Here is a 17350-nt window from a genome sequence, read left to right as displayed (position 1 = left end):
AAGACTATTCTCAGGATCGTCAAGCCCAAATATCAGCTGACGTGATATTGTAAACAAATACAGACGGAATTTGATGAACGACATTATTATTTTTTTGCGAATCCATATATAGTGATGCCAAACAGAAAATCTGTACTTGTCATTTTTTCAAAAACCGCAAATTTAAACTAAATTGAATGAAACTGTTTAAACAACATATACCTCATTTGATTCATCTTTAACTTCAAATCAAGAAAGCAAAAAGAAACTCCGCACAATAGAAAACTTATTTAAATATAACTTTAGAACAGAACATTAATGCAACACAAATACAACAGGAACTAATTAATATTTAGTAGCAAAGTCTTTCTGCAATTTGATAGCCTGCAATCTTTGGGCATTCCTTGAATTAGTCTGCAGCAATACTCTGGTGAAAGGGCATTCCCCTTCTCTTTAACTTTTATCCAAAGTTTTTCCAGATGTCATTGTGTAGCTGTTGCTTGATGTAATGCCATACTTTTTCGATAGGATCGAGATCTGGAGATTGTGCAGGCCAATCCAAACACGGAATATCATGCTCTTCAAGGAACCTCTTAACATTGCTATGTGAATAAGAGCATTATCCTACATAAAGATGGGATTAGCATCCAAATTCCAGCCAAAGTAGTAGAAAATGCTCAGTCAACATAACGTAGTTGGTTAAATTAATTCGATGTTGTAAGTGAACTACAGGCCCTGGACTATTGGCACTAATAATGCCCCACACCAAAACTGAACCTCCACTACCTCGTAGCGTTGAAACTGTGCACCTAGGATTAAATTCTTCATCCTTCCTTCGATGGATGTACTGCCTACCATCACTGCCTAGCTTATTGAACTTGCTTTCATCGCTAAAAATCACTTTCAGTCAATAGGAATAGTTATGATCTTTATTGCATCTAAAGTCCAGACGATACTTTCTGTTCTTTACAGAAATTATTAGCTTGCGTCTTATAAATTAAATTCCTTCAATCTGTTTTTAACTGTAGAAAGAAAGTACTTTTTAACAAGATTGTACTGTTGTTACATTTGGGGAGCCGTTTCTAATCTGTTTCTTAGGCTGCAGATCTTGATAAGATTGTCTTTCCTGTAAGAAGTAACTCTAGGACGACCAGATTTAGAGGCATCACGAACACTATCAGTGTTTTGGTGCTTTTGCATAGTCATTCATACTGTTTTCTCATCACATTTCAATCTGGGGCAGATTTCTCGATTGGATACACCAGAAAGGAGGAGATTAATAAGCTCCTGACAATCACTAAGAGAAAATCGAGGTATATGGACTAAATGGTACGTTGTATAATGTGGAACAACAATAATTACGATTAGAAATGCTTTGTTGCCTAAAAGGTGGATATTTTAAACTGGTTTTATGCTCATTTCTTGCTGCAGAGTTTCTTTTTGCCTTCTCAATTTGAAGTTAATTATTTTAAATTGACGTGAACACTAGGATACTTCAATCAAAAATCAAATATGAAAAGGTAAAATTATAGAGGAATAAAAGGTGAATTGAATGAGGTATAGGTTGTTTAAATATTTTCATTCAATTTAGCTTAAAATTGTGGTTTTTGAAAAAAAAAAATGATGTGCAGACTTTGGTTTTGGCGTCACTGTGCATATATATATATATATATATATATATATATATATATATATATATATATATATATATACACACACACATATATATATTGATCAGTGCCACTGGAGAGACATTAATTTAACTCATTGAAACAACTACGTGGTAAACAGTTGATTATTTTCTATTTCACACACACACACACAAAGAGGATAACTGATTATTACACAATATTTAAAATTGTTCATTTACTGCACATATGACTTGAAGAGCATCCACTTAGGAACAACAATATAATAAATAGAACCATTCCTTAAAATGAAAAGTCTAAAATAAAAACAAAAAACTAAGCTCTTTAAAAAGAACTTGACAGGTCAATTGCTTCCTTCTTTTCTCTTATAAATCTCTTCTCAAAATGTTACTCTTTTCCTAATTATCAATCCACACAGCACGGAAACAGCTGTCTGTCTACTCAACTGACAGACTTGAAAAGAATTGTATTTGGAAAACTAAAGGTTGTGTCTACAATCTAATTAAAGAAACAAAGGAAGCTAGTCAATCTATAAACGTTGTAAAAACTGATAAGGAATTTCTCTCCTGTTTATGTGTGTGTCAATGGGGATGTGCTGTGTGTGTGTGTGTATATATATATATATATATATATATATATACACACACACACACACACACACACACACAATGTCAGTGTGATTATGCTATATATATATATATATATATATACACATACACACAGCATAATCACATGTGTGTGCGGCATAATCACGTTGACACACCAGTTCTTGTCAGAAGTTAAGCAAGGTTGAGCTAGTACCAGATGTGCAACCATTTGGGAATTCTAGGTGCTGTATGTGCTCTCCGTTTATCTCAGCATTGTTTCCAATCCTCTCGAACCCCCATTTGCCACTGGTATTTAAAATACCAATCCAGGAGAAGTATGGTTGGAAATTGCACAACTCTTGCTACAAAATTCCATATACAGGCAGTCCGTCAACACTGAAGGAAGCTACTATATATATTTTATTCTTCCCTTTTACTTTTCCTTATTTGTTCTGATGATATAATAAAGTTATATATAACTTTAATTCTTCATCTTTAATCTAATATATATATATTGAGCACTCTAGTCATTTATTCTATATAAAAGCATAGAAATATATATATATGTGTGTGTGTGCATTTGTGTGGTTTATTCAACTTACATCAACTATTTGAGATTTCTGTTTGTATGACTATTTCTACCAGAGATTTCAGTCCATGATTCAATAATTGGTTAGTTTTAGAGAAGTATTTGCAGTAAGTTTTGAAAATATAGCCTAACGAATCCATATGAGGATAAAACACAGAAAATTCCATATATTTTTTTTAAAACTTACTGTGTGTGTGTGTGTGTGTGTGTGTGATAGCAAGACATTATTAATGCAAGTCTGGTTGCATATCACAATATTTTTAGTTTTGTTAGTAATGTTTCAACACGTGTCACCAGTGGTATTTGGTATAATTTGGATCTGAGGTTCTTATTTCAGCCATCTTTTCATCGCCATCAGGAGGTTCTTTTTTATTCATTTTTTTAATAGACTTGTCACTTTTGTGATTATAATTTTCTTTAAAGTCATGATAGAAGAAAAGGGAAAGAAAAAGAGAAAGCAAAGGGTGTGATTGAGTTATTGTTCATTTTCTATTATTGATTTAGTTGAGTTATAGTATTTTGATATATTTTATGTAAATGTTATTTTTTATTATGGAATACGTTTAATATATTAGTACAAGTATTAAAGCTATTTTGTTAACATTGGCTTGTTTCTATTTTTATAAATATTACTTCTAGTATTTTTTTATCAATATATTCAATTGTTTTTTGAGTTGTACATGGAAGCGGTCAATACATGAACAGAATAGAGTTTTATTTGATTCCATAAGTCTTCATATAACAATAACTGAAAAAATAAATTTCAGTTTTTTTTTTTTAATGAAATGAGAAGTTAATTAAATATTAAATCATTGCACAAGAACTATATCGTATGTATATCAATAAAAAAAAAAAACTCAGAAAATGATACTGTCAATGTTTTGAATTTTAAAACAATAAATATCATGTAGCAAATGGATCAATCAAAACCCTCTTTTAACATTATATCTATTCTTTCTTTCTTATTTTTATTTTTATTTTTTTTTAACTATTTGCATTCTGTTTAAAATTTTCTAAGCCCATGGCATCAATCTTGCTAAGAATTAAAACTGGTTATGTTTTTTCTTTTTTTTTTTCTTTTTTATTATTTAAACGTTTCCATGAAAATTGATAGTATGACAGAAAATACTTTGTTCTGTAATATATCACTTTGCATAAATGCAATTCCGGTTGATAAGAACATTAATAGTTAATACAGTAATACATTAGTGAGTATTCATGGGTTAAATGGTATGATTGTTAGGGTATAACCTTAAGATCAGTTTGAATCCAGATGCAGAGTAGAAAGTTTATAGGTTGATGTAATCACATTCATCATGTTCTACTTTTCAGATATCCATTACAGAGATAATTAACAAACACAACATCCTTGTCTCATAAATGGTGTTAAATTGTTTCATTACTTTGGACATCTATGCTTGACAAGTTAAATAGAAATAATAGCTGAGTGTGGTTAATGCATGTGAGATAAAAAAAAAAATTGAAACCAAAGACAGTTGTTAAGATTTTAGTAAAGTTAGAGGTCATGTAAGGTTTTAATAAATAGAGCATGAACTGACCACATCAACAACTGAGTTGTTTGGGATTTTTTTTAACTGGGTCAGTTTATAATGCATGGAACAAAATGTCTGCACTGGTTGTTGATTTCCAAGACACTGCATATTTTAAAACGCTCGTGCTTCCCGTGTTGAATAACCAAGGCTGTGCAACCCGAAAATCCTGAGAATACAACCAACGGCAATCAGACGTCAAACAAAAAAAACTGAAATTTCTAAAGGCTAATTTTAATAAAACAATAGCAAGTGCAGCTGCACTGGATAGAGACTCGAAATCAATTGTCTAAAGAGATAGATGTCTGATGTTGAAGGTCACAGGCGATTACATAACAGTGGTCTGAATTGAATTGAGAGGTTTTGTTTTGGTGAGCAGAGGCCGAGAGTCAGAGAATTCCTGTGCACATCTCTTTCTCCTACCAACCCTCCATCTCTATCTACTCACCAGATTCATCGTTGCTCACCACCAAAACGCGCAATAAATCTGTTATATTTTTATAGATCATAACATTGTCATTTTTCCAAGTACAGACGTAATAAATTTCTAATGCCTCTTCCTCCATGCACATACATGCATGGTGTATCATAGAATTATGATACAAATCAATCCGACGGTTTTTGTTGCTGTTGGCCTGAGGTATGGTTCTGTTTAGTCCAAGAAGAAGACCCATCCTCTCAAGCTTTACCTTCCGAGAAGTAGTTTATTGCTAATCGCTTGAAACAGGGAATGGAAACAAAGCTGCTCAGTCATTTTGAGTGCGCTTATTCTAATGTGCACATGACCTTATGTCTAACCTTTAGTTAAACAGGTATGTCATGACACAGTCACTATTCATTTGCTGACAATTGCATCCTCTACCTATACATGCATTTGTATATGAATGCCGTGCACCTAAGCACTGTACAGAGTGATTTGATGATTATTAATTAGAATTTTTTAGGGTATCAGAATCAGAAAAATTTGTCATTATCTGATGCCTAAAATGATTGCTTTTTAATTTTTGGTTTGTTCTTGTTTAAAACTTAACTTTACATTATTGATAATTTTTATTATTTTAAACTGTTATTCAAACTAAAATCCACAAGTATATTATCTTTTTTTTTTTTTTTAAATGTTCCTGAAAATATAAGCATATAAAAGGGTTTTTTACAGTAATCCTAAAAATAAAAAATAGTATTAAACAACAACCCCACCGATTAACATTTAGAGCTTCTTAAATAATCAGACTCCATAATTGTAATGGAATATTGAATTTAGGGACAAAATTGGTAATTGTATTGAAATCGTGAAAAATATTGGAATCATCCCATTACTAATTATTATATAATCAATTCAAGAGCATCTACTGAAGATACGCCTCTGAACACACAATTCAACTGCATCACAAATTGCTCCCTTTCCAATCGGGATGGTTCATCATAGATAGCAATGTTGAGTCATTTCTCTCCAACTATTGAATTTCATGCATATTGGGTCAGGAGATCTTTTCCAGGTTAGTCCTCATAATGATTAGCCAAAAAAAGAATAGTACAAGGTTAATCCTATTCACATCTCACATGAAATCATAAAAAAAAAACAAAGCATCAATACTGAATATTTATCAAATCTGATGCTTAGAGCAAGAATGACCAAAGTATCACCATACAAGATATGATGAATCGCAGACTGGACAGGAGAAATTCTTGATGAAATTTAATCATTGAAAAAAGCCGGCTCAACTCACGCATATGATAATACCCCACTTCCTGCTCCCCCAAAAATGAAAAAAATTATTTTGATAAAAGAGATATATATAAAAAAACACACCATTAAAAGAAAAAAGCACTTCGCAACAATATCCTCATGGAGAGGGTTCAGTTAAAGCTAATTATAGAAATAAAAAAAATTATATTTAAGCCAATAAAATAATGAATGGCAGCTTAAACCAAAATTATTATTATTTTTTTAATTTACTTACATTCTTTATTTTTATCCATGGTCTGTTGCAGGGAGAGTTCCTCCAGGGAATTCTGTGGGCTTGCTGGTTGCCCACTGGCCAGCCCAGACGAAGACATCCCACCATTGTCTCCACCAGCTGCGGCCGAGGCCTTAGCTCGTTCCGCTGCCTGTTTTTCCATGCGGCAGTCTTTGCAGTAGAACTTGTGGAAATACTGGATGGTATCCTGGTCTAACCGTGCTCCCCCATAAAGGGGAGTCCAGGTGGATGGGTTACTAGACTCTGAAAAAAGAAAAGAAAATTGAAATGATGAACCAGGAAAATGAAAAATAAAAGATACTGACAGATACTCAAATCAGAATAAAATGAAATAATTATTTTGGTAAAAAGAGATGAATATATATATTAGTCTAGGTTAAAAATGTATTTGTATGATAAGCTAGAGAATATCCACCAGATTTCTATAATAGTGCTCAATAATAAATGGATCTATTTATATTAATATTTATTTATACAGACATGTACACGCTTCAGTACACTGGCATGACAATGTTTCAATCTACAGTTATGAATTACTAAGATCGCTTCAGACATAAATTCTATCTTTCCAATGTAGTGTTCATATAAAAAAAAACATGAAAAAATTAGTGATGATTTCTGCTATCTTGTAATCTATTTGACTTATAAGTCAGACAGTCTGACACATTAAGCCGAGGTGTGTAGGTGATCAGTTATTATCTCATCTTAGCAGTGGCATTTACTGATTTTTGTTAATCCTTCAACTTCTCCTTCCCTTCTTTCCCTCACCCCCCTCCTAGTAAAAAAAAAAAAAAAAAAAAAAAAAACGACCTGCGTGTTTTTTTCTTCTTCATTTCTGAGTTGTGCAACAACCCTCGACCAGCTTACTCATTTGAAAAAGCCCTATTGGGTTTCAATAAATTTGCGAAATTGAGCTAAATTTTTTCTTTCTTTTAACTTATTTTTGTGCTGAGCATTGACCTCCTTCACTTAATAATCTGTACAGATATTGCTCTATCCTTTACAAACAAAACAGTCCATATATATATATATATATATATATATATATATATATATATATATATATATATATATATATATATATATATATGAAGGAAAGCCGAAAATTGTTCATATATTTCAGCCTGATTATTCAAAGACTTTTTTCAAGATTAAATCCCACATAAGGCATGAACAAAGACTTCTTCAAGCAGTGCTCGTAAACTGTAATTAAACAATGTAATGTCTTCTACAAGTTATCTCCCTTAATCCACAAAATAATATGAAATGAACAAAACCTAACTGTTTTAACATCACAAAACTTTGTAGCTTTTCAATTTTAAAAATCCACATGAGATTTCCTCACCATATCAGAATAAAAAATTTTTTCAGAAGTATTTCCTCAGTTTTCTGAATGATTGCGGCTAAAAAAACATTTTTCTACTTCATAAATTTTCGAATTTTAGCGTTTACGCTTTTATGAAAAAAAAAAAAAAATATTCTGTCATAAATGCAATACGTACTCCAAATTTTAACGTCTATGTTTTTCTTCACAGGAGTCAATCTTGAGAAAGTCTTCTGAACAATACACGAAGTATTGAAGATCTAAACAAGTTTCAATTTTCATTATTTTTTATTAATTCTATAACTATCATCATATTTGCGTACATGTGTCTAACTAGGAGCTATGTTGCTTTCCACCAGAGAAATATCAGTAAAAGGGAATCAATATATAAACAATTCACAAGTGAAGCATGCATGGTCATCCGTGAGTGTACCGTGAACAAGACATAAAAAAAAATGATTAAGTTCAGCATTTGCCCCCTATTTAGCTCCAAAAGCCCCCGGGGGACGTTAAATCCTAGTGAAAATGAACAAACGGTGCAGTTTTAGGTTTTAACATATGTAAATTTGAGTTCTGCACCATGCAAAAAAAAGAAATGACTAAGTCCATCATCCCCCCCTCTCATGTAGCCCCAAAAGTCCCCAAGGCCTTAACATATTTAAATTTGAGTTCAGCGCCATGCAAAACTGCTAATAAATAGACATACACAGAAAATTTTGGACAAATATGGTAAAATAGTCCCCAAAATGGAGTATTTTTATTAGGCCTAAAAGAGCTCCTGTGGCACATTCTAGAGTTATCGTGAAGTATAGACAAACAAGATTATATAGAAATCAGTTGGTTACAACTTTTCAGAAAGTTTTATAAAAATCCAAGGTATCAATTTTTTTTAATAAGCACAAAAGTGTCAATTTTAGCCATTTTAACCCGAAAGGCACCTCTAGGAAAGCAACCAGAGTTTTCCTGGAAAATCCGTTCTGTTACTTTTTTTACTCGTATCATGTTTAATGTTTGTGTAAAATTTCCAAATTTATTGAGAAAAGTGTGAACAGACAAATGGACGAAGGTGAATTACAGGTCCACCCTCCTTTTGTCGGGGGACCAACAATGCCACCTCGCGTGTCTGAATTTTTGAGATGATGAATTGTTATTTGTATTATTTGGAAATGTAAAAATGACACTAAAGACGAGAACAGTAGTCCAAAGAATCAAAATAATATTAAAACAACTGTTTGTTATTAAATTAGTACACAATGATTTTAATGGCTTAAGACTTCTGACTGAACTCATCTGTATTGCTTTGATAACTAATAAAACAAAATACTGAGTCGGATTAAATATTGAAATTGGGTGAAAATAAAAATTTTGTTCTTAACATGTACCAATATTTGCCGTAAATCATTGACAACCAAATTTTTGATATACTTTGTAGTAAAGAAGCCATTAATCATAAAAGTATTGGGGTAAGGAGGAATCGTCTGTTCTTTATATTTTTTATATATATAAATATATATAATAGTTATTGTGAACTTATTTTGAGTCTGTGCCATTTGTTGCTTGGCCAAGACAAACAGAATAATACAAGATGAGGTTGTAACAGTAACTGAACTTGAATGAAACCTAATTGCCGGGAGTTTTGCTTTATCTCTAAACTAAGATCCTTTTTTTAAAGTTTTGTTGAGATTAAATAACTAGTGGGAAATTTTGATAAATAAAAAGAAATCCGATTTTGTAGAACAAAAATATTTTTACAGCTTCAAAAAAGAATAGAGGGGGAGAGAGATGAATGGAACTATTGTAACCTGTTAAAGAGCCAACATTTTTATTACGTAAGTCTCAAACCACACAAAAGGGAAAGAGGAAAGAAAGCCAATACACAGATTCTCTAAAAGTTATCATCTCTCAAAGAGATAAAAAACAAAAAACAAAACAAAAAGGAAATTAATGGTTTTGAATTCATTTTTGTAAGAATAGCTCAATCTAATTTTTTTTTTTTTTTTTTTACAAAGAAACCACCTTTTATCAAGGCCTGGAAGCCATTCGATGATAAGGGTTAATGAGTCAATGGGACAATATGATAGTAATCATTAGTAATGAAAATTTGGTAAATTGGATTACTTAAGAGGACGGTTCACTAAGAAATTGTTTATGTTTAACTTGAAGACAACCATATTGTAATCAGTTGGAAAACAGAAAAACGGAAGAGAGTTCCACAGGTGCGCAGTTCTAAGAAAGAAGCTTTGTTCATGGAATCCACGTTTAGGTTTAAATTTTATTTTATTTTTTGATGTATTCAGACCTTTCTAAGAGGGACCTTTTTCTGTGTCTGTCATGCTTAGTTTAGTCTGCTGTTCTTAAATTTAAACTAACATGATGCTAGCAGCTGTTTTATCTACATCAAGTTGTATGGAGGTTAGAGTTTGGCTCTCATCCAGTCCTCACTCGACCGTTTTCAGCATAACAAAAGAACAATGACCAAATAGATATACAATGTTGGATCAGATTTGGCATACCAGTACTAATACCTTGTTAATGAGGCTTATTCTACCAAAGCTTGGATGATCAGTTGCCTCCATTGGTTTGGCCATGTAAAGAGAAGCTACTAGTGAATAAGAAGATGTGGAAATCTTAAGGTAAATAGCTAAAGGGAAGCTGAACAACCCAATGAAAATTGGATGCAAACTATTAACAAGTTTCTTGATCTGAACAGAATCAACCCTCAAAATCGTCAAACTTGGAGATTGAAATTGCAGGCTGTTAGAAAATGTCAGACCCCTGACCATGAGTTTGGTGGTTTTGTTTTTACGGCATATCAACAGTTTCCAGATTATTTAATGTTGAATCCAGTAATTTTGGAAAAAGTTTTTATGCTTTAAAATCTTTATACCTACAAATTATTCATGGTGCTTGGTTTAGTTGGTGGTTTTTAGAGGAAAATTGTCATTTTTTTTTGTTTTGTTTTAGACTTTGCAGAATATGATTGAGTTTATATATATATATTATTCCTTAATTGGAATTCATTTTTTTTTTTTTTTTTTTTGAGATGAGCATTATATATTAATTTATTTTTATTTCGGACTATTATTCTCACCTTTATTAGTTGTTGTTTTTGATCTTTTATTGGTTTTAATTTAATAATATATATACCAATCGGTATGGACCCGACTATAGAAGATCAGATAAATAAACGTGGATTTATAAGATCAAAGAATCCAACCTTGATCGCCCTTCGGGGCCCGTGGCGCAGTTGATAGAGACGTTGAATCTCTACAGTTCCAGATGAGCATTGTCTGAAGATAGCGGTTTCAATCCCACCCAAAGCGTGCCAGAGGTAATTGGCCAAAATGTGGTGAGACGACAACAACTACGGATGGCAGTGATGGCTGAGAATGCAGTTAGGAGATTCAAAGTTCCTATTCGTCGCGGTTACCACCTGACGAAGGCCAGAGGAATAGTTGGCCGAAACGTTGTGAATAAACAAAACCAATAAAAGATCAAAAACAACAACTAATAAAGATGAGAATAATAGTCCGAAACAAAAATAAATTAATATGATTGAGTTTTGCCATGAGAAAGGAAAAGAAACAATAACATCAATGTTTGGTGCATTTCTGTTTAGGAAGTCAATATCTTCAGACAGCCCGATCTTGTGGGGACTATAATAAAATGTATGATGATCCTATTGCTGATTATTTTTATCTTCATCACTAGAGATGCAGATTAAATGGATGTGCATTCCTATTTTTAAGAGAAGAAAATACAAGAAATTATCTAAGAATGTTTTTTTCTTCTTTTTTTTCGCTCTTAATTAAAAGTAGGAGGTACACTCAATACTGGACACGAATATGTGAAAAAAGTTGGTAAGCAAAAACAGGTCATTCTTGACTAAATCTAATCTAGCTGATTAATAAGAAAGTAGATTTATTACATAAGCTACTCAGTGTAGTTTCTTTACCCATCATCCACGGGAATTTAGGTGGGTGGGAGAGAGACTCGGTGTGTGGGTGGACGGCTAGAAAAACAAACAAAAGTGAGTAAGAAACTGGACCAACAAGATAAATACTGAATAGAGAGTAAATTAGTAAGATATTTCCAAATTAATACCTATAATGTTACCAATATAGTTGGTTTTAATAACAGCTGCATGGAGAAAAAAAAATGATAGGTAAACCGAGTTGAGACGGGGGGGGGGGGGACAAAAGATGGAACGGTCACCAAGTGTATGCACAAAAAAGAAACTGATTCTACTATTCAACTTGCATATACATCCTATGAACAGACTAAACAATAATATATAAGTATTTTATTTAAAAACTATACATGATAGTGTCTGTTGGGCTTCCTTGTGTGAAACTGGGATAGAATCTGGCTGGTATGAACCAGATCAATTCATCAAAGCAGGCGCATCAATCCTGAGATTTAAATCCCATACATTATCATATATAGTCATTCGCAGGTAAAGTGATTCACTGTATCAAAGTTCTTATCAATATACCTATAAAAGTGAGAATGTGTGTGTGTGAGGACACTTCTCAACCTATATACTCAACGAATTTTTGATCTACAAACATGAAATTTGGTATACAGGGTATTCAGACACGTAGAAAACTTTAATCGGTTCTCATCTGGAAAAAAAGGCTGCTAAGAGGTCAAAATTGAAAATTTGATACTTGGGAGTGCATCGGATTTTTATCTGAACTGTTTCATGTACGCTCATGCATGAATCGTTCACATGACAAATTTCTTATGTTAAGAATAAGTAAGTTTGAAAACACGTTTTAAAGATCGTGTGAAGCTGGCCAAATGGTTATCGTACTTGACTCAGTCTTTAGGTTTTGGGTTCGATCTCAGCATGAGAATTTGTTTTATTTACAAGAAGAAAAAAAACATAATCGCATGCACATCTTTCAGTTACTTTTTATTTTTTTATTTTTTTTAAATTACATCATGGATAAATATTTGAAGATATGATGCACAAAAACCACAACTGTTACCAAATTCCATTAAAAGAAAAACTCGATAAGGACTGAAATGCTATAAAACTTAACCTAACAATAAGCAATAGTTCTCAACGTTCCAGATTTAAAAAAAAAAAAAAAAAATCTGAGAATATGGTGTAATATTTTTGGAGAAGAAAACTTTTTATCCAATCGTTATTATAATAAGTTCGATTTTTTTTAACAGCATAAAATCATAACATTTTTTTAAACCTTTTTCTGCAATTTTTCTTTTGCTATATCCCTCTACCAGAATTTATTTTGATACTGTTCCTTACAACTCAGCAACATTTCATAGATGAAATATCATTGTTATTTGCATGTTTCTCATCTTGGTTTTTATGTTTAGATCGTTGTACTCTCCAGCCTTCTGATGGTGGATTTTCTTCTTATAGAATATTGAGCCTTGATAAATGATTAAAAAAAAAACTAAACTATAAATATTCGTGTGTTGAAAACTAACTACCTATTTACTCATAAAGAGGGAATAACCGAATCATAACTTAGTACACTCGTTTGAGTGGATATTTTTTCTAGTGTATATAATTGTCCAATAAACCAAACATAGGATTTCAACAGAATTATTAACGGCATTTGGCTGTTTATGGGAGAAAAGAAAGTTGCATAACATACACCATTGTTTCTAAGACATTGCGCAAGGAAGTGGATTGCAAGAAAGAACAGAGAAATCTTATCAGATCAAGAAAATGAAAAGGGAGGAGAGAGTGCAGCTAATGGATTACACGTAAAATTGCGATGGTAAAGCCATGGTAATTATTTAATTAAGAACTGTAGAGAGATATGTTTGAGATTACAGATTGACAAAGTGGGGTTCTCAGATTTCAAAAGAGAGTTGATACGGTAAGGTATTAAATGGAGGACAAGAGAATCAGAAGAGACGTGCAATGAGGCGAAGAGGTGAAAACAAAGTGATAACAGAGAAAACGAGGGGGGGGAATGAAAATCATTCAACAGAAACTCAACATGCAAGGACAACAAAGATGGAGGGAAAAGAAAAAACAATAACAAAAAAAAAAAAAAAAAATGGAAAACCAAGAAGCAGACAAAGTCAAACGCAATGACATCAATATAAATATAAGTAAAAAACGAAAATCCAAAATGTTTAATTTCTCAGCACATATATTAGCACTTGTTTTGGAAATTATATACAGTAGAAAAACTGTTTGATTGCATACCTTTCTAGTAGATTACTAAACATTCTTCCCATAACGAAGAAGTAATGCCTGGGAGGATAATATGATGAACATATATTACATTGATCCCCTCCCCCAACTACACTACTCCCTCCCCCCAAGAAGGAGGTAATCTCTGGGAGGAGGATATCATGACAACAGTACAGATACTACTCTACCTACATACTAAATGTACTAAGATAATACAAAGGCAATTCTAAAAGTAATGCCTCCTATTTTTTATTCCACCTGAATAGATCAGAGGAAATTGCAAATTGCATTGTTATGATAACTGAATCTATGCATTCATGATCTGAAAATTTAATATATTTATTTATTTTTTCAGATACTGACGAATGTGAGACTCTAAAAAAGCAACCAGTCATGGGCATGTGTCAGAAGCATATGTGTCATTGAGAATGGTAGTGACGATATAGAAAAATAAATTCTGAAGCACAAAAGGTCACTCGTTTTAATGCTACCACTCCCATCTTTGTAGCTCCTCAACTTTGATTTAAGAAAAAAAAAAAAAAAACATAAAAAAACAGGAGGCTTTACTTTTAGAATGACTTGTATATTCGTATTATTTGGATTTCTTGGACTACTGTTCTCATTTTGAGTCTCATTTTCGTAAGGTTTCTGTTGATGTAACCTCCAATCTTCTTCAGATGTATCTTGTTAAACTCTGGAATGTTTCTGTCGAACTCGGGAATTTGGACGAAATTTCAAACAGAACCTTTTATTTTATAGTGGTGGGGGGGGGTGCTCTCATTCCATCAGCTATGACTGGCTAGAGGCTCTAAATAATTAGCAATTGTATTTTTTCAGAAGCCCACACTGAGAATTTAACTTTTTAACCTTCAGAAGAATATAATTTTTACAATTGATTTTTCCAAGTACTCTAAACACTGCGCCATAGGTTCTTGCAGACATATTGGGAATCTGCATGGAATTCCAACCCAACATACAATTGCGAATTACTTTCCAGATTTCAACAAGATACACCTGAAGAAGGTCAGAGGTTACATCGAATGAAACGTGAAAATAACACTCAAGATGAGAACAATAGTCCGAAGGATCCAAATAATATGAATAACCAATCCTTATCATAAAAATTCAGAAATGTAACCTCGTATATTCGTCTGCAATCGTAAAGTAGATTGAACCAAGCATTAAAAGAGTATAATTCATAGAAGTAATAATATAGTTTTGACTTCAGACAGATACCAAATCTTCATTAGTAATAGATAAGTTTAGTAACATAAGGCCAACAGGTAATTTACTCTCGCTCATCATGGCATGCTAGATATAGTTTTAACCGGTTAATTAGTGTGTTAATGTTTGCATGGTTTATTTTGGTCAGCTACTTTTTCAACTACATTGACTTTTTTTTCCGAATTTGTTATTTTATTTGCTGATTTTTTTTTTGTTTTGTTTTACTTTTTTTCTTATTTTTTTTGTTTTATTTTTATTGCTAATTTATTTAGTTTTTAAAACTGTTCTTTTTAGATGGATTTTTGGTAGGACTTTACTTTCATATTTACATTTCGTACGTTTTGGAATTTTTGAGATAAGGATTGGTTATTCGTATTATTCAGATTCTTTGGACTACTGCTCTCATCTAGAGTATCATCTTCACAATGTTTCGGTCAAAACCGTCTTGAGGAGTATCTTGTCGAACTTGGGAACTTTCTGTTAAACTCGGGAATCTGCATGGAATTGCAACTCAAAATACAATTGAAAATTAATTAGGACCTCTATCCAATCATGGCTGACAGAACAAGACCATGCTACTATTGTGAGTTAAATACAGGGTTCCACTTGAAATTCTGTGTGGATTCCCAAGTTCGACGAGATAACCTGAGGAAGGTTGGAGGTTACAGCAACTGAAACGTTTTGAAAATGGCACTTTGTATTTCTTATTTAATAGATTTCTTTGTGATGAGTATGATATTACTATTTCCTCTTCTAAGCAATACCTAGAGTTGTTATAAGATGGTACTAGTTTCCTGATTTGCCATGTAACTTGTGTATTTTCCTTGGATATCTATGTGGAGAGTGTCATACTCCAGTTATATTTTCGGTTATGAAATAAGCTCTAAGTTAAAGTTTTGTCATTCAGATATACTCATTCAAAAAATGTTATCCAAGAGTAAATCTTTAACAAAGCAAAACTTAGCAAGATAAGAAAGACTCAACACTATTAAGAGGAGCAAAAACAATAACATTAAATGAAAGATGAGGAATAAAAGCTGTATATAACTTTATCATAAGAACAATAAAGAGTTTGTTTTTTTAAAATTTCCCCTCAACTTTTCCTTATTGTTCTGAAGTTATAATAAAGTTATATATAACTTTTATTCCTCATCGTCCATATCAAATATTCATTCTATATTTTCTTCAATTCTTTAGCCTAATTATTCAACGTTTGTTTCCTTAAGACGTTTGTTCCATATATTTTAATCACTTATTGCTTTTGGGATTGAGTTATGTTTGAAAAACTTGTATGCTAATGTTCTAATTCTTCATAATTTACAAATAACTCATAAAATGAAACATATTTCACTAAGTTTATATCAATCATTTTCATCCTCTCTCATTGTGTGTTGTTGGTTGTCATCCAGCCCTTCTTCTTGTTTCTATAACTCTTTGCTTATTAACAGTCGAAGGTAATAAAAGTGGTGAAAAAAATTAAACGATCAGAAGTGTCCATTATAAACAAAAAGGAATATCACCACAGGTAGTAATACAATAGATAAATAAAGAGAAAAACTAATTCTGTAGTTTTATTTTATATTTAAACTAGCCTTGCAAACTCACTTTTTTCCTGACTCAAACAATTTAATCAAAGTTCAATAAGTGGCTTAACAGGTCACCATTTTTTTCTAGCATTTATCTATCTCTATCTTATATATATATATATATATATATATATATATATATATATATATATATATATATATGCAGAGACCCGACGTTGCCTGGGATTGAATGACGAGCAACAAATGTTCCAGACATCTAATATTGTCATCATAATCAGTGAAATTGCCCGTATTTTAATCAAATCGATTGCCTGCTCTAGTCAGTGACTTGCCATGTTGCACCAGAATGGAGTTTCACTTGCCTCCTCACAGTGATTTAGTCCCCAATACATTGTAGTCTACATTGCACTGTAGAGAACCTACTGTTGATTTTATAAAATCATTTTTATATAATGGCTCTAATTATAGTTTAAAATTCAAAATTCAAGTATCCTTGTTCAGTTGTGTTTTAAACAAAAACTTTTATTGCAAACATGCTTCTGTCTTATCAAAGAACCTATTGTTGATTTTATACGCAAGGTCTTTCTCTTCATAAAACTTCTCAAATGCACTTGTGATGTTAGACTTCATAAGTGTATTAACTGTGGTCAAAATCAGACTAGTCCTTCCGTGGGATTTTTTTCAATTATCGATTTTGGATACTCAGATTTTATATAGGAATACCTTTATGTAAGAACACTC

General features: G+C 32.1%; 1 protein-coding gene across 28 annotated transcripts in view; it reads right to left on the bottom strand.

The window, feature by feature from the left end:
* The window catches only part of LOC145292164 (uncharacterized), an 801350-nt gene that overhangs the window by 102854 nt on the left and 681146 nt on the right, over nucleotides 1-17350 (bottom strand). For all 28 annotated transcript variants that reach the window (XM_080138343.1, XM_080138347.1, XM_080138350.1 and 25 more), the window contains one exon: nucleotides 6316-6576. In XM_080138343.1, the coding sequence (XP_079994469.1) occupies nucleotides 6316-6475 (160 nt within the window). In that variant the 5' untranslated portion in view covers nucleotides 6476-6576. The remainder of the gene's footprint in view (nucleotides 1-6315; nucleotides 6577-17350) is intronic.

The sequence above is a fragment of the Euprymna scolopes genome, chromosome 13 (assembly GCF_053919585.1).
Source record: "Euprymna scolopes isolate OS-2025 chromosome 13, ASM5391958v1, whole genome shotgun sequence".
Classification (NCBI taxonomy): Eukaryota; Metazoa; Mollusca; class Cephalopoda; order Sepiida; family Sepiolidae; genus Euprymna; species Euprymna scolopes.
Note: the sequence above shows the minus strand (reverse complement) of the source record. Positions and strands in the feature narration are given on the sequence as shown.